Consider the following 26,536-nt stretch of genomic DNA (forward strand, 5'->3'; position numbering starts at 1 on the left):
TGTATGTGTGGGCCATATACCTGCAGTTCTGTATAGGATAGTCCTCACATGACTATAGTACTGTATGTGTGGGCCATATACCTGCACCTCTGTATAGGATAGTCCTCACATGACTATAGTACTGTATGTGTGGGCCATATACTGTACCTGCAGCTCTGTACAGACCAGTGGTGTTCTCCTGTGTGGCCTTTTGTACTATAATGTTGTGGGGAGGGGGGTCTAACCTTGAGTTTGTTTCCAGCCCCCCACAACACTAGGAGGAGGCTGGCCGAGCTGGTAGCTGCTCCTGCTCCGCAGCACAATGGTTCAGCCCTGACAACAAGGCGTCTCCCTCCAGCCCCCTCTCCCAATGATGGAGAGCCGGCAGCAGAGGAGGGGAGTGGGGAGACATGTCAGTGCAGGAGCCCTCCACACACCGCACTCCGCCACTGAGCCAAGTTTACTACTCTGTGCCCCTGTGGGCTCCTCACTGCCAAGGAAACCTGCTGCCCCTGGGGAGGCGCCTGACTCATTGTGAAGGAGCAGGTGAGCGTCGTCCACGCAGCGCCAGGTCCCCAGTGGATGCTGCCACTCACCGCCCTGCACCCAGCCTGTCTCCTGTAAGCAGCCGGCACCACAGCAGCGGGCATGGAGCGCTTCCTGGGCTTTGTCCGCCAGATCCGGAGATCCAGGAGAAGGAAAGGCAAGAAGTACCGACCCGAGGAGGATTACCATGAGGGCTACGAGGACGTGTATTACTACGCCTCCGAGCATCTCCGAAGTAAGCGCTCCGTGTGTGTGTGCAGTGTACAGAGCCGCCTGCAGACCCCACACCGTCATATGGGGGCAGGGAAAGTTACACTGATGGTGCAGCTGTGCCCTCAGGAGGGTGATTGCAGCCCACTGCTGTCCCCGGAGGAGTGAGAGCCAATAGAAAAGTACCCTGCACCTTTATGTGTGCCCATTAGGTGTGCTTTTTGTGATGGTGTGCCCTTTATGTGTGCCTCTTGTGATGGTGTGCCCATTAGGTGTGCACCTTGTGATGGTGTGCCATTTGTGTGCCCCTTGTGATGGTGTGCCCATTAGGTGTGCTTTTTGTGATGGTGTGCCTCTTGTGATGGTGTGCCCATTAGGTGTCCCCCTTGTGATGGAGTGCCCCTTGTGATGGTGTGCCCATTAGGTGTGCTTTTTGTGATGGTGTGCCCTTTATGTGTGCCCCTTGTGATGGTGTGCCCATTAGGTGTCCCCCTTGTGATGGAGTGCCCCTTGTGATGGTGTGCCCATTAGGTGTGCCTCTTGTGATGGTGTGCACATTAGGTGTGCCCTTTGTGTGCCTCTTGTGATGGTGTGCCCATTAGGTGTCCCCCTTGTGATGGAGTGCCCCTTGTGATGGTGTGCCCATTAGGTGTGCCTCTTGTGATGGTGTGCACATTAGGTGTGCCCTTTGTGTGCCTCTTGTGATGGTGTGCCCATTAGGTGTCCCCCTTGTGATGGTGTGCCCCTTGTGATGGTGTGCCCATTAGGTGTGCCTTTTGTGATGCTGTGCCCCTTGTGATGGTGTGCCCATTAGGTGTGCTTTTTGTGATGGTGTGCCCATTAGGTGTGCCCCTTGTGATGGGTTTGCCCCTTGTGATGGTGTGCCCATTAGGTGTGCCCCTTGTGATGGTGTGCCCATTAGGTGCCCCCCTTGTGATGGTGTGCCCCTTGTGATGGTGTGCACATTAGGTGTTCTTTTTGTGATGGTGTGCCCATTAGGTGTGCCCCTTATGATGGTGTGCCCATTAGGTGTGCCCCTTGTGATGGTGTGCCCCTTGTGATGGTGTGCCCATTAGCTGCCCCCTTGTGATGGTGTGCCCCCTGTGATGGTGTGCCTTTCATGTGTGTGCCCTGTGATTATTGTGCTCCCCATGATGGTGTGGCTTTTGTGTGTTCCCAATTTTCCTTCCCATTGTTATGCTGTGCCCCACTAATGGTGTGCTCTGTGATTTTGCCTTCTAAATCAGGTGGAGTGGAGATAACCAGATGAATCTTTGTTGCGTGTGTGGGAACATTGTACATTGTCTGCAAATTTGAATTACCCAAATGTCTTGACTGGGTCAAGGGGTAGTTGTACTGTAATCTGTCTAGCACTCTCTCCAATATTTTGGAGAACGAAATCTGGTTGTGTGCCATTTTGTAAATGTTTTCAGACATCTCCAGCGTTAGTTGTCCTATGCTCCCTGTGTGAGGAGTGAACACCATTGTTTTAAATGCAATTATGCATTGGGTCCATGATCTCCCAAGAATGCCCACTATGTCCTCTCTCCAAAATGTTTCCCTTCATTTACTATATGTAGCTAAAATATACCACAGTGCCCTTATGACCACCCTAGGATGACAAGGTGGCGCTAGTGATCCTTTCTAACATACTTGCGATGCTTTCCTGCCCCCCACCATCTGATGAGCGGTCTCGCTGAGAGCCAGTGTGCGTTAGGCTACGTTCAGACTAGCGTTGCACGACGCACACAAAAACGCGGCAAAACGCACGCAAAAACGCTGCGTTTTGCGACACGTGCGTCGTTTTTTGCCGAAAATCGGACGCAAGAAAAATGCAACTTGTTGCGTTTTCTTGGTCCGACGCTAGCGGCAAAAAAGACGCAAGTGTTGCAAAACGCAACACACAAAAACGCATGCGTCCCCCATGTTAAACATAGGGGCGCATGACGCATGCGTCGCCGCTGCGTCGCCCGACGCTAAGACGACGCACACTAGCGGAACGCTAGTGTGAACGTAGCCTCAGTGAAGTTGTGCTGAGATTGTATGGAATACCTGTGGCCCGTTGTCACGTGCTTCCATATTGTCACATACTTCCATAGTGTCGCGTGCTTCCATAGTGTCACGTGCTTCCATAGCGTCGCGTGCTTCCATAGCGTCGCGTGCTTCCATAGTGTCACGCGCTTCCATGGTGTCACGTGCTTCCATAGTGTCACGTACTTCCATAGTGTCACGTGCTTCCATAGTGTCACGCGCTTCCATGGTGTCACGCGCTTCCATGGTGTCACGCGCTTCCATGGTGTCACGCGCTTCCATAGTGTCACGTGCTTCCATAGTGTCACGTGCTTCCATAGTGTCACGTGCTTCCATGGTGTCACGCGCTTCCATGGTGTCACGCGCTTCCATGGTGTCACGTGCTTCCATAGCGTCGCGTGCTTCCATAGCGTCGCGTGCTTCCATAGTGTCACGTGCTTCCATGGTGTCACGCGCTTCCATGGTGTCACGCGCTTCCATGGTGTCACGCGCTTCCATAGTGTCACGCGCTTCCATAGTGTCGCGTGCTTCCATAGCGTCGCGTGCTTCCATAGTGTCACGTACTTCCATAGTGTCACGTGCTTCCATAGTGTCACGTGCTTCCATGGCGTCGCGTGCTTCCATGGTGTCACGCGCTTCCATAGTGTCACGTGCTTCCATAGTGTCACGTGTTTCCATAGTGTCACGTGCTTCCATAGCGTCACGTACTTCCATAGTGTCACGTGCTTCCATAGTGTCACGTGCTTCCATAGTGTCACGTACTTCCATAGTGTCACGTGCTTCCATAGTGTCACGTGCTTCCATAGTGTCACGTGCTTCCATAGCGTCACGTACTTCCATAGTGTCACGTGCTTCCATAGTGTCACGTGCTTCCATAGTGTCACGTGCTTCCTCAGCGGTTGGGTCTACAGAGGGCAGAGTGGGGCTTATGTCCGCTTTTCTTGTACAAATTCTATCAGCGTTCTTCGTAGCTAGATCTCCCACCTATTATAGCTATGGTCCTTGTATTTTGAGAACGGAGTGTTGTGCCCAGAATCACCGAGACGTGACTTTGATGTGAATTATGGATCAGTCGCTAATGTAAGCCTATGCATCCATGAAAGAATCGTACCGCTCATAAATGCCATCTGCGTGCTGTCCATTTGTCACTGATTTTTTGATGGGAGAAGTTTGAGAAACCTCCATCAGTTTTTTTGTTTGTTTTTTTTGCAAGGAAAACTGACACTGACGAAACTTTTAGCATATCTGTAAAATCACTGATGTGTGAACGAGCCCCAATGCGTTCAGTCCATATCCAGATGCATTGGAAATGCCCCTCTAATGTGGCCAAGATTACTTTATTATTCCATAGAATTTACTATTTATTTTATATTCTTTTGTTATTTACCAGTATTTCTTGATGATATATCCTTGTGTGGGGCAGATTGGGGGGCACTGTTTCTCCCTCTCTTACTATCTGCTGTGTGGACATGATCTTTCCTGCAAGAATCCTGCTGGTTAATTATCCTGAAAAGACAACATTTACGCCACCGTAAGGAAGGTGGGGTGCTCTGCTATACTCGCTCGTCTCTTCTCTGGGCCTATCTCGGACTTGTCCATTTAGTTTACAAATAGCCCGATCTGCCAGAGGAGACAGCGTCAGGCCAGCTTCAGGCCGAGCCTGGTGTGTCATATTGCATTATGTGTGCAGTGGCGACCATCATCTTTTCCCTCCGCAATGCAAGATTTCAAGAATGACTGTCACTGCGTGTTCATCGCCATCACCAAGAACCAATTCAAATGAAACCCAATGCCTGGGAAATACCGCTACCGTAAGTGTGTTAAAGTATAACAAAACCTTCCTATTAAAACTTACTGTGATCAGTTATTAATCTTTTAACCCAATAATTGAATGAATGTATCAAGGTGTCCTGTCTGATTGGTGTGGTAAGAGTTCTGGTTGCTCAGTAATATGGATTAGGATGTCCTCTGTCTGTATACAGTTCACTGGTTTCCAGATCACTCAAGCACAAAATCATTGGAAATGTTACGCTATGTGAGAAGTATTCTGGCAATGTTTAAAAGCCGGGTCCCTTACATTACATAATAGTCCATAGCTTACATTCTGTAACAAACCCATGGATTGTCCCATTTTTCTTGCTTAAATAGCACCATTAATTCCTCAGCGCTTCACAGATATTATCATCACTGTCCCCATTAGGGCTCACAGTAGTCCAGATTCCCTATCAGTCTTTGGAGTGTGGGAGGAAACCGGCGAACCGGGAGGGAACCCACGCAAACACGGACATACAAGCTCCTTGCAGATGTTGTCCTTGGTGGGATTTGAACCCAGGACTCCAGCGCTGCGATGCTAACCACTGAGCCACCATTCTCCTACAAATGGCCTATAGTTGGTAATGGTTTACTATTAAAGGGAACTTCAGTTAATGAGGCAAAATATAGCAGGAAGCAATTTGCGTCTCTTCTGTATGTTTACAATTTCTTCTAGAAGCAATGATCATGATCTGCAAACAGCAGGACAGCTTGGTGAAGTTTCTCATTCCCTGCCGTGTCCTAAGTGTTATCAATGACCACAGCGTGTTTTATGGTTTTCTGTAACGTGCAGTACATTAGTGGACAAACGATTGCCAGTAAAATGGTTTATACTCTTGTATATACAATTTTTGGGGGGGTTAATTGTCAAGAAAGTAAAATATCCTTCTCGACTGTGTATGTTACTGCCAGATAGTTGCTTTCTGTATTTAAGTCACAAACTTTAATTATTAAGTTTATTCTCAGGGTAGTTTTCAAAATGTTTTCCAATGTTAGAAGCCCGCTTGATCCAGATGCGGCGTTGTTTGCTTGGTAGTCCCGGGCACCGTCCCTTTCTTTTCAGGCCCTCTTTCTGATGTTCCTGCTGGTACTGTATCGGTTTTATGTCCTGTTCCCATTATTTGGTTTCACTTAGTTTATGTCTCAGCTGTTCCGCTATTTGAGTGGCAATTTAATACCTTTGTAGTTTTCTCCTGTGAAGTATTGGAGAACCTTTAAAGCAAAGGCACAATCTTGTGTAATTTTCTTACCGAGGAGACAGTAACATCAACTATTGCTTTCATTGTGGAGAAGGTAACATGTAACAGCAGAAAGTGGAAGAACACAATATACATCCCGTCAGAATGGTGTGGTACCAGTTTCCAAGAAGCTTTTCTTCTCCGTCGTGTAGCAGTTCAATGAGGAAGATGGAAATGGAATAACAAAACGTTTTCAGAGAATTAGAAAATTAACTATTGAAACTTCAAGTTCTAGTATCTGATTTGTTCTGACCACGCGGAATTAATACAGTTTGACTGATGTGGACAAATCCCTTCCTAAATGTAACCCCTAGTAAATAATCTCACCATAGTAATAGAAAAACATAGTTGTTTCCTTGTAGAAACAGTGCCACAAAAAGTGTCACCCCTGTGGACTGTGGTTGGGGGTGACCTTGTTTTTGGAAGAAAGCTGTCATGTTTTGCTAGTTATATACAACATATTTCATGTTTTGTTATATTGCTCACAGTGAGTCTCCATAAATATGTTTAGCAGCGGATACCTGTGTAATTCCGTATACAGTGGTGCATGCCACAATTCCATTCCCTCTACATCTTTGATAAAAGAAGCCTCTTTTGATCTGTTTTGTTGTGCAAATTGTCTCTTATGAGAGGAAGATGTCTTGAACTTTAGTGCCACTTATTGGAAGTAGCATACCTACATTATCGACCCTTTAAAAAGCCTTGCAGTATGACACAGGATAAAAGCCAAATCAGAAACTCAATTTGCAGAAACTGTGTTTCGTGGTATTGCCCCTCATCAGAGCAAAATATGAGATCTGATTTGGCTGGGTGAGAGGCTAAGGCCGGGATCACACACAGTGAGATACGGCCGAGTCTCACAGGTTAAAACCAAGCTCTGGCACCGGCACTCCGGAGCGGAGCATGCAGCTCCATGTATTGCTATGCGGCCGCACGTTCCGCTCCGGAGTGCCGGCGCCAGAGCTTGGTTTTAACCTGCGAGACTCGGCCGTATCTCGCTGTGTGTGATCCCGGCCTAAGACTGCAATATAAGGGGTAAGGTTTCTCCTTGTGCAGAGTGACATGCCAGGTCTGGAACACCAGTATGAGGTGAGTTAAATGCCTTGCACGCTCCTCTAGGAAATTAAATATGCAAATTATCTCTTCAGAGAGGAAGAGGACTTGAACAAGACACTGCAAATTGAGATTCTTATTTGGCTTTTATCCTGAATCATATTGCAAGGATCGTTAAAGGGTCAATAATGACTTGTAGGTTTGCAACTTCCAATAGGTGGCACTAGAGTTCAAGTCCCTTTCATCTCTGTAGAGACCATTTGCATGTTTAATTTCCCAGAGAAGCATGCAAGGCGTTTAAGTCTCTTCATACTGGCGTGCCAGACTTGACATCTCACTCTCCACAAGGAAAAAACTTTCCCCTTAGATCTCGATCTTTTTGTTGAAAAGCGTGGAAATACTGGCCTACAGGTACCTATGGGTACTGTGTTTGGGACACTCCTTGTTTAATTTTAACAGCCTTTCGGCTCGGTCTCTAGCCATGGTGAGTTGAAGGATGAACCCTCTGTAGGAAGAACTATCTTGTGCAAGCCTAGATAGGTCCACCAGGTTCTTCTCTGCAGTTATCTGTTCTTCTCCTGTGAATGCTCTATGATGTGTCCAAAGTAGGCAAGTCGTAGCTTGGTGATCCTTACTTCGAGTGACATGTCTGGCTTGATTTATTTAAAAATTGATTAATTTGTTCTTCTTGCTATCCATGGTATTGAAAACATCCTTCTCCAGCACCACATTCAAAGGAGTGTATTCCTCCAGGTTTCACATCCGTTTGTTACCACAGGAAAGTCCACACTATGTACGAGCAATGTCTTCATTGGCAGTGAAATGTTCCTCTTTTTGAAGGCCTCAAGTGTCCAGTGACTTCATTGTTGATTTGCCCATAGATATTCTCCTATTGATTTCCTGGTATTGCCGCTGAATCTTGAGTGATCATCTTGAGTATGTTGGAGTACTTTACAACTTTCAGTTCGTCACTGTCCATCTTAAGGTACCGTCACACTAGACGATATCGCTAGCGATCCGTGACGTTGCAGCGTCCTCGCTAGCGATATCGTCCAGTGTGACAGGCAGCAGCGATCAGGCCCCTGCTGTGCTGTCGCTGCTCGGGGAAGAAAGTCCAGAACTTTATTTGGTCGCTGGACTCCCCGCAGACATCGCTGAATCGGCGTGTGTGACACCGATTCAGCGATGTCTTCACTGGTAACCAGGGTAAACATCGGGTAACTAAGCGCAGGGCCGCGCTTAGTAACCCGATGTTTACCCTGGTTACCATCTTAAAAGTAAAAAAAACAAACAGTACATACTTACCTACAGCCGTCTGTCCTCCAGCGCTGTGCTCTGCTCTCCTCCTGTACTGACTGTGAGCGTCGGTCAGCCGGAAAGCAGAGCGGTGACGTCACCGCTCTGCTTTCCGGCCGCTGTGCTCACACAGACAGTACAGGAGGAGTGCAGAGCACAGCGCTGGAGGACAGACGGCTGTAGGTAAGTATGTACTGTTTGTTTTTTTTACTTTTAGGATGGTAACCAGGGTAAACATCGGGTTACTAAGCGCGGCCCTGCGCTTAGTTACCCGATGTTTACCCTGGTTACCGGCGTCGTTGGTCGCTGGAGAGCGGTCTGTGTGACAGCTCTCCAGCGACCAAACAGCGACGCTGCAGCGATCCGGATCGTTGTCGGTATCGCTGCAGCGTCGCTAAGTGTGACGGTACCTTTAAATGTGCCCTGGTCGTACCTGGCAGTAGTGAATATCTTTGTCGTCTTTGTGTTGAGGAGCAGTCCCATGTTCTTACAGACAGCGCAGATACAGCCATGTGCAGGTAGAAAGGTGGGCCACTTACAAGGTGCTGTAGTGTAACTTGAAAGAATAATGAATCAACACAACTTTGTATTCTGTTCAGTTACATGCATTTTCGATAAGTTATTTGGTCATAATATTTGCTTGTTTTGCTACAATTTGCTGCATTTTGGATTTCTGATTACCTATTCCATTCATAATGCAAGTCTCTGGATAAGACCGATAATGAGGACCCCACTCTTGTAGCTTCAGTGCCCAAGGTGAGGCATGGAGGCTGATTTCCTCAACAGTAATGACTATTAACGATGATGTAATGAAATCACCAGTGAGTAAAAATATTATCAGGTGATTTCCACACTTGGGGCTAACATTGCTTCTAGGGAAGGATAATTCTGGAACCCTCCATGTGATGAAACATGTATGCCATGTTTGTTATCTTCCGGGAATCATTAGTAAGAAAAGTGAATTACCGAGGTCACATACCGAGCTAACCTAACCTCAGTGATTGTGGGAAGGGGTATTCGCATTGTAATGTATGACTAATAGACATGAATCTCCTTTCTGGGAACCTCACCTAACGATTGTGCGTCCAGTGACCACATTTCCCAATTCATGATGATCACAGAGAAGCCGTCACTGCTTTTTTTCTAAATCTAAAGAGCTGAATGCTGATTAATTACAGTTGTATTCTATCTTTGTTTTTTTTCGGTTGGCCAAACCGGATAGTATGTACGGTATATATTGTATATTCCAGACGTCTATAAATGAGGTATTATAGTCAGTGAACTTCTTGCTTTGTAACTGATGCCAAAAAAAGTAATTACCTGCAACGCCATTGAATAAATTAGTACACATAGATTACAGTTATGTTTTAGAAATTTCTTTGTAAATTTTATGTGCTAAAGGATTGCACATATTCAATTTTCTGGTGGCCGCATATATCCAAAAAACGAATATATAAACAAGTAAATGGCGGAATATGAGATAAGCGGAGTTTTTCCATGCAAGAAATGAATATTTATATCCCGAAAAACCAATATCGTACACTACACTTGGATAAAATGGTAATTTTAATAGCTATGCCATCATAAAAAATGGTATTAAAGCAAAAAGATATAAAGGGAGAAAAACTCGTAATGCAGCTGGTTGAAGATGGAGTTGTATGGAGTATAGCACATCTGACATGGCAAATCAGAGAGCCGTACATCAGTTACATGTAATGAATTGCACATTAGCTAAATGCATAAAGCATGGAGTAGAGAACCAAGGTACTGAATAACAAAGTGATGAGTGCACGTAGCAATAAATGTAGTGTACTAACCCAGCAGGCGCTCTGCACTCACGCGCTCGACTCTTCCTTTTTCCAAGGGAGCAAATTGTCAACTGTCCACGTGGAGATGGTTTGGGAACTGTACGAGTGACCCACTTTTCTTCTTTGTAGGTCTTCAAGGGATTGTCTACTACTAGGACAACCCATTCTTGATCTAGATGTTTGTCCCCACTAAAATAAAAAGCCTATACTCCCCACCTTTGCCGGCGGCGTTCCAGCGGTGTCCGCACTCACGGTCCCTGTGCTTTCGTGCAATTATATGACACGTGGCTGGCGCCCAATCAGCACTGGCGTCACTGTCCCTGCCTTCAGACAAATTGAACATGAGGAGGAAGCCAGGGATGCAGCTGAAGGCGGGGACAGTGATGCCAGCGCCGATTGGGCGCCGGGCACCACGTGTCATGGAACCACACAAGAGCCCTGGGACCCCTAGTGCTCACACCGATGGTACTGAGCCAGCACGGGAGGGGAGTATAGTTTTTTATTGGGGCCAAACATTTAGATCATGAAGGTGTTGTCCTAGTAGTGGACGATCCCTTTAAGAAATACATATTTCCAAGGTTATTGTATGCAATAATTATGTTCATGGGTTGAACTATAGACCTGCATTCCTTTATGTGAGCATCACAGATTACTATGGGGCCGAATGAATTCTAGCCAAATAGGATTTTCTTAAGGACTCTTTACTCAAAATAAAGCGGTCTGTTTAAAATGCTCTGCATAATTATGAAAAAATAATGCACGATCACTTAAGTCTTAATTTTAAGAAGTGATCCGAACATATTGTAGCGCTTAATCATTTTTACAATGCAGATCGTATAAATCATGTTGAGCCATAAAACAACAAAAACCGAACACAACAGTACTACCTGACATGGTTGTGCTTTATATACATGTATATTTTTCTTGTCATGTTAATGATCGATAAAATTATCTTTTGATCTACGTTCTTACAATGAGTATTTGGTGCGTTTTTGTGGTTGCAGATTTTATGTAGCATTTCTCCACCAATTACGGTAGCTAAATTAGGTTACATGTGTTTTTATTGCGTTATTTTTGGCTGTGGTTTTTGTGCCGTTTTGGTTTATTATGTTAAATAAAACTTTTGTTTTGAATGCTTCCTATTACTTAGTTTTGCTAAAACTTTTTTTTTTTTATACTACAAATACATGATTCTATACGGTTTTAGTGCGTTTCCAATACAGAGATGCGCTAAAAATGAATATACGGTACATTTTTTTACCTTTTGGATTTTTCTCATTTAAATCTATGGGGAAAATCTGCAAATAAAACGTACGTTTGCTGCAACAGAAATTGACATGCCATTGATTTTAAAAATGCTCTGCAGGTCAGTTTATCATGCATTTAAATCACAGTGGGCATAGGATTTCTATAAATCAAAACAGCTGACATGTGTCGGGAAAGATGTTGGCGCAGCGCCGGAGCCCACATCAAAGGGAGGGAGTCTGACGTGGGCGTATTATTACGCCCAGCGTAGGAAAGGGATTACAGGGAACCTGTCAGCAGGATTGTGTTCAGTAACCTATGGACAGTGTCAGGTTAGAGCTGTCATGCTGATTAAATTGATACCTTGGGTGAAGGAATCCGTCTTGTGGTTGTTGTTTAATCTGTATTTGTAGTTTTCATTTAATGATATGCTGGTTCTCCAGGGCGGCCGGTGGGGGTGGTGGGCTTTATGTGGTGCTCTGATTACATATGCATGCTTATGGCAGGTTACTAATCCTTCTCTGACCTGCCCCCTTTTTACATACTGTATAGAATTATGGTTTCAAAATGTTTTTAAAAAAATCACATTTTGTCAGATAGACACCTGTGCTGTAGCATGATAAGGTTAAAAATATGGTTTTTTTCATGTTATTTAGAAATAAAGTTTTGTTGTAAAAAAATAAATACCGTAAATAAAAAATCTTAATCAAAATGGTGCCAAAAAAAGATTAGGCACCATCAAGATCGGAACACAACAGATGCTACTGCGCAGGCACAGCCCTTGGTGGCATTTTTATCAAGAAATGTATTTTTTTTTTTACAACAAAACTCTATTTCTAAATAACATGAAAACGGCCATGTTATCCACCTTATCATGCTACAGCATAGGTGCCTGTCTGATAAATGTGAATTTTTTTTTTCAAACCAGAATTCTATGCAGTATGTAAAATAGGGGGCAAGTAACTGAGGAATCGGTAACCTGCCATAAGAATACATATGTAAGCAGAGCCGCACATGAAGACCCCCACAGGCCACTCTGGAGCACGAGCATATCATTAACTCAAAACTGAAAATAAAGATTACACAACAACCACAAGACAGATTTCATCACCCAGGTATCATTGTAATCAGTATAACGGCGCCGACCTGACCCTGTCTGTAGGTTACTGTCCACAATCCTGCTAACAGGATCGCTTTAAATCCTAACTTTACAAATGAAATACATAATTTAAATTGCTATGTTGTTATACACTAAATAACTTATCTTGTAGTCATTCTAAATTCTATCATATATTGTAGTCCAGAGCTGCATTCACAATTCTGCAAGATTACTAGTAGCATACGTTGCTTACACAGGGCACGTTTTGGAGTCTGATTAGTGTCCTGTGTACGCCAGTCACTGCAATGCTGATGTACAAAGACCTGCCGCACTGTATTTATAGGAGCAGAGCTGAACTTTTGAACTGAACCTGACCAGTGATTCATGTAGCCAGAGCCAATGGCGGCAGCAGCAGTCTGAGACTGGCTACGTTATTACACATGTGCACTTTATTCTGCATTTCAGAGAACAATGCAACCTAAGTCATATACAGTTATATGAAAAAGTTTGGGCACCCCTATTAATCTTAAGCTTAATGTTTTATAACAATTGTTTATTTTGCAACAGCTATTTCAGTTTCATATATCTAATAACTGTTGGACACAGTAATGTTTCTGCCTTGAAATGAGGTTTATTGTACTAATAGAAAATGTGCAATCTGCATTCAAACAAAATTTGACAGGTGCATAAGTATGGGCACCCTTATCATTTTCTTGTTTTAAAATACTCCTACCTACTTTTTACTGACTTACTAAAGCACTTTTTTTTAGTTTTCTAACCTCATTGAGCTTTGAACTTCATAGCCAGGTGTATGCAATCATGAGAAAAGCTACTTAAAGTGGCCACTTGCAAGTTGTTCTCCTGTTTGAATCTCCTCTGAAGAGTGGCATCATGGGCTCCTCAAAACAACTGTCTAATGATCTGAAAACAAAGATTATTCAACATAGTTGTTCAGGGGAAGGATACAAAAAGCTATCTCAGAGATTTAACCTCTCAATTTCCACTGTGAGGAACATAGTAAGGAAATGGAAGAACACAGGTACAGTTCTTGTTAAGGCCAGAAGTGGCAGGCCAAGAAAAACATCAGAAAGGCAGAGAAGAAGAATGGTGAGATCAGTCAAGGACAATCCTCAGACCACCTCCAGAGAGCTGTAGCATCAACTTGCTGCAGATGGTGTCACTGTGCATCGGTCAACTATACAACGCACTTTGCACAAGGAGAAGCTGTATGGGAGAGTGATGCGAAAGAAGCCGTTTCTGCAAGCACGCCACAAACAGAGTCGGCTGAGGTATGCAAAAGCACATTTGGTGAAGCCAATTTCTTTTTGGAAGAAGGTCCTGTGGACTGATGAAACCAAGATTGAGTTGTTTGGTCATACAAAAAGGCATTATGCATGGCGGCCAAAAAACAGCATTCCAAGAAAAACACTTGCTACCCACAGTAATATTTGGTGGAGGTTCCATCATCCTTTGGGGCTGTGTGGCCAATGCCGGCACCGTGAATCTTGTTAAAGTTGAGGGACGCATGGATTCCTCTCAGTATCAGCAGATTCTTGACAATAATGTTCATGAATCAGTGACAAAGTTGAAGTTACGCAGGGGATGGATCTTTCAGCAAGACAATGATCCAAAACACCGCTCCAAATCTACTCAGGCATTCATGCAGAGGAACAATTACACTGTTCTGGAATGGCCATCCCAGTCCCCAGACCTGAATATCATTGAACATCTGTGGGATCATTTGAAGAAGGCTGTCCATGCTCGGCGACCATCAAACTTAACTGAACTGGAATTGTTTTGTAAAGAGGAATGGTCAAAAATACCTTCATCCAGGATCCAGGAACTCATTAAAAGCTACAGGAAGCGACTAGAGGCTGTTATTTTTGCAGAAGGAGGATCTACTAAATATTAATGTCACTTTTCTGGTGGGGTGCCCATACTTATGCACCTGTCAAATTTTGTTTGAATGCAGATTGCACATTTTCTGTTAGTACAATAAACCTCATTTCAAGGCAGAAACATTACTGTGTCCAACAGTTATTAGATATATGAAACTGAAATAGCTGTTGCAAAAAAAACAATTTTTATAAAACATTAAGCTTAAGATTAATAGGGGTGGCCAAACTTTTTCATATAACTGTATTTACAGCGTTAACTTGCTACGTAGATGAAAGGAATCATAATAACAACCTATCATAAGTAGGGATGAGCTGACCTGTGGAAGTTCGGGTTCTGGTACCCGACTTTAATTTTAGTTCAGAGTTCTGTTCAGGTACCAGAAAGGTGCCCATACTTGACCCTGAAACCCATTGAAAACAATAGGGACCCGAACTCTGGAGCTGGAAAAAAATCCGCTATCTCACTATGCAATGGACTTCCCCAGAATCTCCTAACATTGCAACGGACTTCCGGAAAATTCTGTGTTCAGCGATCATCACCAGATAGTAACTATGCGGTAAAGCGACAAACTTGTAGGTTCGGATTTGCTCATCACTAAACATAAGCCATTTTTCAGACTGCCAGATAGTGATTTATTACTCATGAATTCGGTGATCGTGTGGTTCACTTCACTCTTTCTGATGCTAGATCTTTTGTAATCTCAGTTAAAAGAAAACATTATTAAAGGGGTTGTCTGGTTAAAATGGATAGGTGATATTTTGCTAATTGTTGGGTGTCTCACTGCTAGGACCTGCCCCAGTCGGTAGATCGGGTAACTTTTCTCTTTGTTACAAGCTGGCACGGCAGGACATAAGCCCAGCTGCCCCTCCATTTATTCCCTATGGGGCTCCCAGTAAAAAAGCCAGTCCAGCACTCAGCAACAACATAGGGAATATATGGAGTTCTTGACAACACACGCATTTTAATGGGAATGAAAATTTCTCTGTTCTTCTGATCAGTGGGATCTCAAAGGTTGGACCACATCGATCTACAAGTTATGACCTATAGTGAACTGAAGATAGGTGATAACTTGTTTTAATTGGACAACCACTTTAATTGCATTATATTTTATTACATTCTTGGCACTTTGTAAAAACACTTCTTCATATCTACACCTGTCATGCATGTGTAATATTTAGGTATATATCCCACTATGTTATCCAAACATACTTGAGGCAAACATCTAAGTTATGTGCTAGAGATGAAATTCAGACCTGAGCATCTGTTGCTTGGCTCTGCATCAATCATGTGATCACAAAGAAGCCTTTATCAAGTGATGACATCTGAGGCGCTTGTGCCAAGGAATACCTCGCTGTGTACTGACTGCCATCATCATCGGATACTCTGTTGGGTGTCTGCATTGCTCTCCATACTTGCTTGTGTTAGAGGGAACCTGCCATTGCACTAATCATATTCGAGTGGATTAGTGTTCTTAATTTGTCCCATAACTATTGTTAGTTCCATTAATTACAAAATGTTGATACACATACAAAGTTTTAACACAGCAGGTACCACATGCAAATGACTAGTCATGGAGGTAGTGCCTATCGCCTGTAGAGTCATGCTGGATAGTTTTGAATCCCTTCCTACTAGCTACAGTAGCTTGTTTTCCCATATAGTGTGGCCAGGTTTCATCAATATGGGCATGGCGCTTTTCCTGTCCTGCTGATTTACTAGTTACGGTATGTTTGGCTTGTTTGCCTTACTAGTTTAGCTATATATTTTTTTTTATTGCTGTAATAGGTGGCATCTGTCCCATAGTGGCTAATCATTCAATTTATTGTCAAACTGAATATTTTGGTCTGTTTTTTGTATGTTTTTTTTCATGTAATCCGTCTTGAAACCACTTTGGGCCCTATTCATCAAGATTGGCGTTTTTCACGTTAGTCCTGATCAGAGGCATGCTGGAATCAGACACTTCTAACTCATGGAGAGGTGCATTCCCCTTCATGAATCAGTGGCATCTAACTAGTGGCGTGTGCCTCCATGTGCTACTTCGGAAATCTCACTCCAGGTACTGGAATGAGATTTCTGGCATAGGGAACTCATCATTTAATAGACGAGCCATGTCATCCCAAGCCCCCATTCTACCCCAGCTCTGCCTATTTTGGCGGATCTGAGAGAAAATGGTATGAAAGTACTAAAGGTTGGAAGATTTAGGCACAACCCAAAGTTTTTACACAAGAATTGTGAAATGAAAGCTTTGATGAATTGTGTCTGTCTTGATTTTGGTAAATGTTTATAAATTGTTTCTATTTTATTATTAGTAGATAACATAAGACTATTTTTTTTTTCAGCCTGATGTATATATCTGTGAACATGTTTTATACTGTTTACCAACACAGCTTCACGCTGTAACGGTCTTCGGTAAGAAACGGGGCCTAAAACTGCGCTGGAACCAGGGCCCTAACCATCCCTGTCCCAGGGTACTCTTGAAGGTAGAGAGGCCTGAGTCTCCGACCTTACTATGCTCCTCTTAAACCCCGATCTGACCCCTCCTCCCACATAAATGTAATGTAAACAAGACATAAAGACAAAACAGACACACAAGAAAACCTCTCTCGTACAAAAGCACTAACCAACAATAGGGAGGAGGACAGGGAGGAATAAACTAAATGGGAACAGGACCATGAGATAAACACACACATACTACAGCAAACCACAAAACACTTTCACAACAACTCTACTCCAAACCACTTAGCTTTAGGACACAGCACAGGAAGACAAATCTTTCACCGGCAGGGACAAGAAGGTCTGACTAGTTTATATAGGACTAGATGGTGGCCGATTCTAATGCATCGGGTATTCTAGAATATGTATTTATGTATGTATATAGCAGCCACATAGTATATAGCACAGGCCACGTAGTATATAGGAGCCATGTAGTATATAGCAGACAAATACATCATGGCCTGTGCTATATACTATGTGGCTGCTATATACATACATATTGTAGAATACCCGATGCGTTAATACAGGCCACGCAATATATAATAGTGGCCACGCAGTATATAACACAGCCACGTTCTATATAACACAGCCCACGCAGTATATAGCAGCCACGCAGTATATAACACAGGCGACTTAGTATATAACACGGGCCACGCAGTATATAACACTGGCCACATAATATATAGCACAGCCCACGCAGTATATAGCAGCCACGTAGTATATAACACTGCCCACGCAGTATTTAGCAGCCATGTAGTGTATAACACTGCCCACGCAGTATATAACAGTGGCCACATAGTATATAGCACGCAGTATAGAACATAGCCCACGTAGTATATAGCACAGCCACGTAGTATATAACAGCCCACGTAGTATATAACACTGCCTATGTAGTATATAGCAGCCACGCAGTATCTAACACAGCCCACGTAGTATACAGCAGTGTGGGCACCATATCCCTGTTAAAAAAATAATTAAAATAAAAAATAGTTATATACTCACCCGCCGGGGTCCAGCGAAGCTCCGGCGATACACGCACAGCTGCCGCCATCTTCCGTTCACAGGATGCATTGCGAAATTACCCAAATGACTTAGTGGTCTTGCGAGACCGCTAAGAGTTCTAGGTAATTTCGCAATGCATCGCCGGGAACAGAAGATGGCGGCAGGCGAGTGCGGCTCGGCGGACTACGGAGGGTGAGTATAGCAGGTTTTTTATTTTTTTTTTATTTTTAACATTACATTTTTTTACTATTGATGCCACATAGGCAGCATCAATAGTAAAACGTTGGGGACACACAGGGTTAATAGCAGCGGTTACGGAGTGCGTTACCCGCGGCATAATGCGGTCCGTTACCGCCGGCATTAACCCTGTGTGTGCGGTGACGAGGGGAGTATGCGGGGGCCAGGCACTGACTACGGGGAGTAAGGAGTGGCCATTTTCTTCCGGACTGTGCCCGTCGCTGATTGGTCGCGGCAAAACAGCCACAACCAATCAGCGACTTGGATTTCCATGACAGACAGAGGCAGCGACCAATGAATATCCGTGACAGACAGACAGAAGAACCGACGAAAGTGACCCTTAGACAATTATATAGTAGATGACGCAATGACCAGATCAGAAGTCTCTGAAATGGAGCTGCATGATTCTGACCAGCATAGAAAACGTTGTTAACCTCTTCAGCACCAGAAGAAGCTAAATCCATTTAATATGGGACAGAAATCACACCATCTCTAAAGAAGACCTACGATTCATTAACCGACGTGGCTGTCTAATTCCAGGGGGATGTGACACCCTCATGACACACAGAAGCAGCAAAGAGGGTAGAAGCCTCCAGGATAGAACAATCATCAGTCATTCTTTCCATAAATTTGAATGGATGACTCAAAGCACCCTGAGGCCGGTTTCACACGTCAGTGGCTCCGGTACGTGAGGTGACAGTTTCCTCACGTACCGGAGACACTGACTCACGTAGACACATTAAAATCAATGTGTCTCTGCACATGTCAGCGTGTTTTCATGGACCGTGTGTCCGTTTGGAAAACACGGTGACATGTCAGTGTTCGTGGGAGCGCACGTATTACACGGACCCATTAAAGTCAATGGGTCCGTGTAAAACACGTACCGCACACGGATGTTGTCCGTGTGCAGTCCGTGTGCCGTGCAGGAGACAGCGTGGTGCTGAAGCCGCTATTCATTTCTTCTCTCCAGCATCGTTCGCTGGAGAGAAGATATGAAAAATCTTTTTTTTTTTTTTTGCTGTGTTTAAAAAAAGTTCCCTGTCCCCAACCCCCTCCCACCCCCTGTGCGCCCCCGCTGTTAATGAAATACTTACCCGGCTCCCTCGCTCCTTCTTCTCCTCACCGCAGCTTCTCCTGTATGAGCGGTCACGTGGTGCCGCCCATTACAGTGATGAATATGGGGCTCCACCCCTATGGAAGGTGGAGCCGCATATTCATCACTGTAATAGGTGGCACCACGTGACCGCTCATACAGGAGAAGCTGCGGCGAGGACAGGAAGCAGCAAGGGTGCCGGGTAAGTATTAAGTTATTAACAGCGGTGGGAGGGGGTTGGGGACAGGGATCTTTTTTTTAAACAAAAAAAAAAAAAAAGATTTTTCATATCTTCTCTCCAGCGAACGATGCTGGAGAGAATAAATTAATGGCGGCTTCAGCACCAGATGCAGGGGACAGCGCTTAACTCTAGCGCTGTCTCCTGCACGGTCCGTGTGGTCCTCAGTCCGCACACGGTTGCCGCACGTGTGCCACACTGATGTTCAACGTGAGCACACGGACACGGATAATTCCGGTACCGGAATTATGTGGACGTGTGAGACTGGCCTAAGCTACATGGCAGATAAATGGTGCTAATTTGGGTCATGGTCTGTATTGAAATTTTTTTTTTTCTTTTAATGATTGCCTTCCACTAAAGTTAATTTACTAGAACACAGATAACCCTTTTTCCATTTATTAAATGGATATAAATTTGGAATAGCCATAGGAGTGTTTTGATGCACAGCATGTAGTGTAATGGATTAGAAGGAGAGGTCTAAAAATCATTCTGCATTTTCAGTGGGTTAATAGATGCACGTTGAGTATTTTCATTACATGTGTGGCTGTGACATTGAATGTAAGCAAAAAAAGCAAAAAAAATGTAAAACCTATATTAACAATATAGTTTGTACTTCTGAAGGACAGCATTTCAAAAAGAATGGTTGGAAACAATAATAGTGCATTATCTGTGAAAACCAAAGGAACAAATATTATCTACTATATAATTGTCTAAGGGGTACTTCCGTCTGTCTGTCTGTCCCGGAAATCTTGCGTCGCTGATTGGTCTCGCCAGCTGTTTGTCCTGGCTGCCGCGACCAATCAGCGACGGGCACAGTCCGATTAGTCCCTCCCTACTTCCGTCCAGTCAGTGCCCGGCGCCCGCATATTCCCCTCCAGTCAGCGCTCACACAGGGTTTAATGCCAGCTTTAACGGACCGCGTTATGCCACGGGTAACGCACTCTGTTAACGCTGCTATTAACCCTGTGTGTCTGCAACTTTTTACTATTGATGCTGCCTATTCAGCATCAATAGTAAAAAGATCTAATGTTAAAAATAATAAAAAAAAACAAAAAACCTTCTATTCTCACCTTCAGTAGTCCGCCGAGGTGCGCGGCTCCCGCCAGCTTCCGTTCCCAGGATGCATTGCGAAATTACCCAGATGACTTATTTAAGGATATAATGGAACTAGAGAGAGTACAAAGGAGGGCAACAAAATTAATAAAGGGGATGGGAGAACTACAATACCCAGATAGATTAGCGAAATTAGGATTATTTAGTCTAGAAAAAAGACGACTGAGGGGCGATCTAATAACCATGTATAAGTATATAAGGGGACAATACAAATATCTCGCTGAGGATCTGTTTATACCAAGGAAGGTGACGGGCACAAGGGGGCATTCTTTGCGTCTGGAGGAGAGAAGGTTTTTCCACCAACATAGAAGAGGATTCTTTACTGTTAGGGCAGTGAGAATCTGGAATTGCTTGCCTGAGGAGGTGGTGATGGCGAACTCAGTCGAGGGGTTCAAGAGAGGCCTGGATGTCTTCCTGGAGCAGAACAATATTGTATCATACAATTATTAGGTTCTGTAGAAGGACGTAGATCTGGGGATTTATTATGATGGAATATAGGCTGAACTGGATGGACAAGTGTCTTTTTTCGGCCTTACTAACTATGTTACTATGTTACTATGTTACTTAGTGGTCTCGCACAGCTTCGCTGGACCCCAACGGGTGAGTATATAACTATTTTTTATTTTAATTATTTTTTTAACAGGGATATGGTGCCCACACTGCTTTATACTACGTGGACTTTGTTATATACTGCGTGGCTGCTGTATACTATGTGGCCAGTGTTAAATACTATGTGGGCTGTGTTATATATTACGTGGCCAGTGTTATATACTGCGTGGCCTGTGTTATATACTACGTGGCTGCTATATACTTCGTGGGCTGTGCTATATACTACTTGGGCTGTGCTATATACTACGTGGGCTGTGTTATATACTGCGTGGGCTGTGTTATATACTGCGTGGCTGATATATACTGCATGAGCTGTGTTATATACTACGTGGGCTGTGTTATATACTACGTGGCCTGTATTAACGCATCGGGTATTTTACAATATGTATGTATGTATATAGCAGCCACATAGTATATAGCACAGGCCACGTAGTATTTGTCTGCTATATACTACATGGCTCCTATATACTACGTGGCCTGTGCTATATACTATGTGGCTGCTATATCCATACATACATACATACATACATACATATTCTAGAATACCCGATGCGTTAGAATCAGGCCACCATCTAGTATAATATAACAATATCTCAAATATTGGTATAACAATTTAAATATAAAGGTTAATGCATTGGTATGCAAGTACATCATCAGGACCTGTGTATCTATGTAAAGTGACATTTTCTATTGTCAAGTAGATGCAGTTAGTGACAGCGACCATTTATAATTTCAAGATCTTTGATGTTTTAAAGGCAAGTTGTTCTTGCTTCTTAGGAGCCATATTACTTGTTCTCATGGTTCTGCCGTAAACCATCATGTCCATAATTTCTAGGCAATCTGTCAGTAGTTTTTTTTTTTTGTTTTGTTTTTTGTGTGTGTCATGTTTGTTGTGTTCTGCACACTGCTGACTGTTGCAATCTATGGGCAAACTGAGGGCCAAGCTATCAATACCATGGATAGCCAGAAGAACAAACAAATCAGTTTTGTAACAAATCAAGCCAGACATGTCACTTGAAGCAAGGATCATCAAGCTATAGCTTGCCTACTTCGGACACATTATATGAAGAACACAGCCACTGCAGAAGGATATTTTGATAGGAAGAATAGTAGGAACAAAGCAAAGCAGAAGACCAGCATCCCGATGACTTCTTACTATCAAGATAAAGTCGGAGTAAACCCTGGTGGACCTCTCTAGACTTGCACCAGCCCGATCCCCTTAGGGTATGAGCACACGCTCAGTAAACGCTGCGGGTTGGACGCTGCGTCAAACCTGCAGCATCCAGATGTTACAGCATGGTGGTGGATGGCTCGCCCGTGGAGATGGACATGCGGCGCATCTCTCAAGATCGCAGCATGAGATTTCACCAATGCAATGTATTGGACACAGTGATCACTGACGGTTCAGTGAACACATGCGGATTCACCTGCGTTTAATAGACAGCAGCACTTTGGAACCAGTGAACATGCGCTGAGTCCAAAGCGCTGCCAATTCCGGATGGTCGACACATACCCTCACAGAGCGTTCATCACCATGGCTCGAGACCGAGCTGGAGGCCGTTACTTAAACAATAATAATAATAATAAATCAAAGGAAAATAATATATGCAAGGCAATGGATTAAAAGCCTAATTTCTACATATCTGGCCATTCAGTTTTTGTTTTCTTTTACAACTTCCAATCAGACTGTAGTTTTGCTATGAAATCGTTCGAGTTCATCAATCACATGAGTTAAAACTGGTAAATAAAAAATAATGAAAACTGATAATGTTTTGACATCAATTGAAGAACAAGAAAATTGATCAGAATGGTACGGATATATGCAAGCCCAGACCTAGCAGACGTTGTACTTGTAAATATTCGGTGGTACAGAGGGATTTTTTTTTTTACTTGATTCTACAAGTTTTTGTTCATCTAGCCATGGATGCTCCAAAAGGATGACAAGTGCCCAAATGTGCTTCACAGAGTGGCAATTATATTGCTTGTGGCTAGAAATGGTCACTGCTACTCTCACAGTATGTTCACTGGTCTTTATTTTCCCAGTGATCAGAGACGGTGAGCTTCTCAAGTTGAAACCACTTTAGGAAACGCTGCCGCTTTCGGCCCCAAAGCAATTTTTTATCTTTTTGTTAACCAAAATTGCTCAAACAAAGCATTAACAAAACACTCCAAAAATATATGGTTATTTTTTAGGCATTTTATTTATTTATTTTCAGGCAATTTTGTCTTATTTGAACATTTGTTAAAGTAGCTACGATAGTTTCAGTTCTTACACTATTATTCCTGCTCCCTGACTATGTGCACATGGAGTTTTTTTTAAAGACTTGTGGAGCTGATCCACTGAAAAAATAATGGAAAGATTGTTCCTTTTGATTTTTTATTGTAAAACCTCTTTGCTGTTCATTCAGTCTTTTCAAGGTTTTCCTTATCAGGTTTTCAAAAATACCTGGTTGGAGAAGAGAAAATTCATGCCACTTCTTCGAAGCTGCTTCTGATGAAATCTACTCTAATCTAGGCACTGTCCATTCTAGAAAACTCAAAAATACTCTGTATACAGTGAATTTTTTCAGGGCAGTTAAAAACGATGAGTTAATTCAGAAAATGCTCCTTGTCTGATGATTGCTTAGAGGAGTTTTTTGTTTAGGCTTTTTTGCAGCCTTCAGATTGGAGGGCGCCAAGTTTCGAGTGGATTCCTTCCAGGTGGTACTTCAAAGAAGTATGATACATTTTTTTTCTCCCATTGGCAGCATTTTTCAAAGACAAAGAGGAAAAACTTTGAAAACATCAAACATATCAACAACAAAGTGATTATACAGTAGAAATTGTTAAAAAGCATTACAAGTTTTTCCATGATTTTTTTTTTTTTATAGCCATTAATTTTGGTGTCTCTGGACCGAAAGACATAAAAAAAACCCTACAGGATTATCTATCTATCTATCTATCTATCTATCTATCTCATATCTATCCCATATCTATCTATCTACCTACCTACCTATCTCATATACAGTACAGACCACAAGTTTGGACACACCTTCTCATTTAAAGATTTTTCTGTATTTTCTTGACTATGAAAATTGTATATTCACACTGAAGGCATCAAAACTATGAATTAACACATGTGGAATTATATACTTAGCAAAAAAGTGTGAAACAACTGAAATTATGTCTTATATTCTAGGTTCTTCCAAGTAGCCACCTTTTGCTTTGATGACTGCTTTGCACACTCTTGGCATTCTCTTGATGAGCTTCAAGAAGTAGTCCCCACTTTTTTATAATTATATAATTCCACATGTGTTAATTCATAGTTTTTATGCTTTCAGTGTGAATGTACAATTTTCATAGTCATGAAAATACAGAAAAATCTTAAAATGAGAAGGTGTGTCCAAACTTTTGGTCTGTACTGTCTATCTATCTATCTATCTATCTATCTATCTATCTATCTATCTCATATCTATCTATCTCATTCCTTCTATCTATCTCATTCCTTCTATCTCTGTATCTATCTATCTCATATATATCTGTATCTATCTATCTCTATCTATCTCATTCCTTCTATCTCATTCCTTCTATCTCATTCCTTCTATCTCATTCCTTCTATCTCATTCCTTCTATCTCATTCCTTCTATCTCATTCCTTCTATCTCATTCCTTCTATCTCATTCCTTCTATCTATCTATCTATCTATCTATCTATCTATCCTCTATCTATCTATCTATCTATCTATCTATCTATCTATCTATCTATCTATCTATCTATCTATCTCCTAATAACCCTGAGACTTCTCTAGCAACTTGAGAATTTTTGCAGGTATCTGAAATAAGTCCGTATCATGTATTAGTAACAGAGCACTAGGATCTTGGTGAGACGAGGCATCATTTGCCTATGGTTAGCCTAAGTGGGGGAACGGCTTGCGTATGAATCATGATCCACCTTTTGCTGCTGCCTGTATTAGACCAAAGATAGCAGCACTTCCAATTGAAATGCACACTTAGTCACAGGCTTGGTGCTGAGCTCATTCTGCGGAGAGTGTGGGAAGAGGGACCTAAACAGAAATCAATTAGTTTTATTGCAGTTGACAAAATAAATGATGCAGACAATTTGACGTCCCCCCCCCCCTGCCAGTGGGAAAACTCATAGGGCACTTGTGGCTTCATCAGTGCAGGAAGGGGAAATATTACTCACTGTTCAATGTACTCTATCATTTCTTGCATTAAATAACCTCCAGCGTTCCTCAGACTGTTAACTCGTAGCAATATTGGATATCCCTGCTATCCTTCCAGCTACTCCAATGTCCTCATACATGCATCTGTTTGCTTATGACAGTGTCAACTGGCTCTCATTCCCTAGAGAGCACTAAGGCTTTCAATAGTGATTAGCCTGCACTGCAAAGTAAAATTTATCACTCCGCTGGCATGTAGGTATTAATAATGCTAGTAAAAAAAAATCTATCAAATGCCCTCAGGCTTCTGGAGCAAGATGTAGCACAAACTGCCACCACAGTCCTGAATGTGTGAAAAATGACCCCTGGGGCAGCATCAAAGCTGCTGTAGAAGGGTAATGTCTCATTTGTAACAATGGTCAGCAGGGTATTTCTCAATCTTTACCAGTGTTAAATTGGTGACCACCGCTTTCCTCTGCTGCTCTCTTTTACTATATAAATATCTATATAATCGTCTAAGGGGCACTTCCGTCTGTTTGTCTGTCTCTAACGAAAATCCCGCGGTGCTGATTGGTCAGCGACGGGCATAGTCCGGGCGCGAATTCGCCCCTTCCTACTCTCCGTCAGTGCCCCCTCCAGTCAGCGCTCACACAGGGTTAATGGCTGCGTTACACCGCGTTGCAGCATCAATAGTAAAAAGATCTAATGTTAAAAATAACAGAAAAAATCATTATGTACTCACCTTCCGGCACCTTTCCCACTCCTCGCGACGCTCCGGCCAATGCATTGCGGTCTCGCGAGATGATGACGTAGTGATCTCGCGAGACTGCTACGTCATCATCTCACGAGACCGCAATGCATTCTTGGGACCGGAGCGTCGCGAAGAGCATCATTAAACGCCTCGCCTGGATCCGGGGGCTGCCGGAAGGTGAGTATATAACTTTTTTTTATTTTAATAATTTTTTTAACAGGGATATGGTGCCCACATTGCTATATACTACGTGGGCTGTGTTATATACTACGTGGGCTGTGTTATATACTGCGTGGCCTGTGTTATATACTGTGTGGGCTGTGCCATATACTGCGTGGGCTGTGTTATATACTACGTGGCTGTGCAATATATATTATGTGGCTGGACAATATACTACGTGGCTGTGCAATATATTACGTGGCTGTGCAATATACTCCGTGGGCTGTGTTATATACTGCATGGGCTGTGTTATATACTGCGTGGGCTGTGCTGTATACTACGTGGCTGTGCAATATATTACGTGGCTGGGAAATCTACTATGTGGCTGTGTTATATACTACGTGGCTGTGTTATATACTACGTGGCTGTGCTATATACTACGTGGCTGTGTTATATACTTCATGGGCTGT

The 26,536-nt window shown here is 43.1% G+C and overlaps 1 protein-coding gene across 12 annotated transcripts in view; it reads left to right on the forward strand.

Moving 5' to 3' along the window:
- Positions 1 to 26,536, forward strand: part of GRIP1 (glutamate receptor interacting protein 1) — an 859,437-nt gene that overhangs the window by 432,497 nt on the left and 400,404 nt on the right. For 7 of the 12 annotated variants that reach the window (XM_069764646.1, XM_069764649.1, XM_069764647.1 and 4 more), the window contains exon 1: positions 369 to 760. The exons of 4 other annotated variants lie outside the window; for them this stretch is intronic. In XM_069764646.1, coding sequence (XP_069620747.1) covers positions 628 to 760 — 133 coding nt within the window. In that variant the 5' untranslated portion in view covers positions 369 to 627. Of the gene's footprint in view, positions 1 to 247; positions 761 to 26,536 lie in introns of those variants that run through there. One more of the 12 variants, XM_069764650.1, reaches the window with a different exon arrangement.

Source organism: Ranitomeya imitator, chromosome 4 (assembly GCF_032444005.1).
Source record: "Ranitomeya imitator isolate aRanImi1 chromosome 4, aRanImi1.pri, whole genome shotgun sequence".
NCBI classification, from domain to species: domain Eukaryota; kingdom Metazoa; phylum Chordata; class Amphibia; order Anura; family Dendrobatidae; genus Ranitomeya; species Ranitomeya imitator.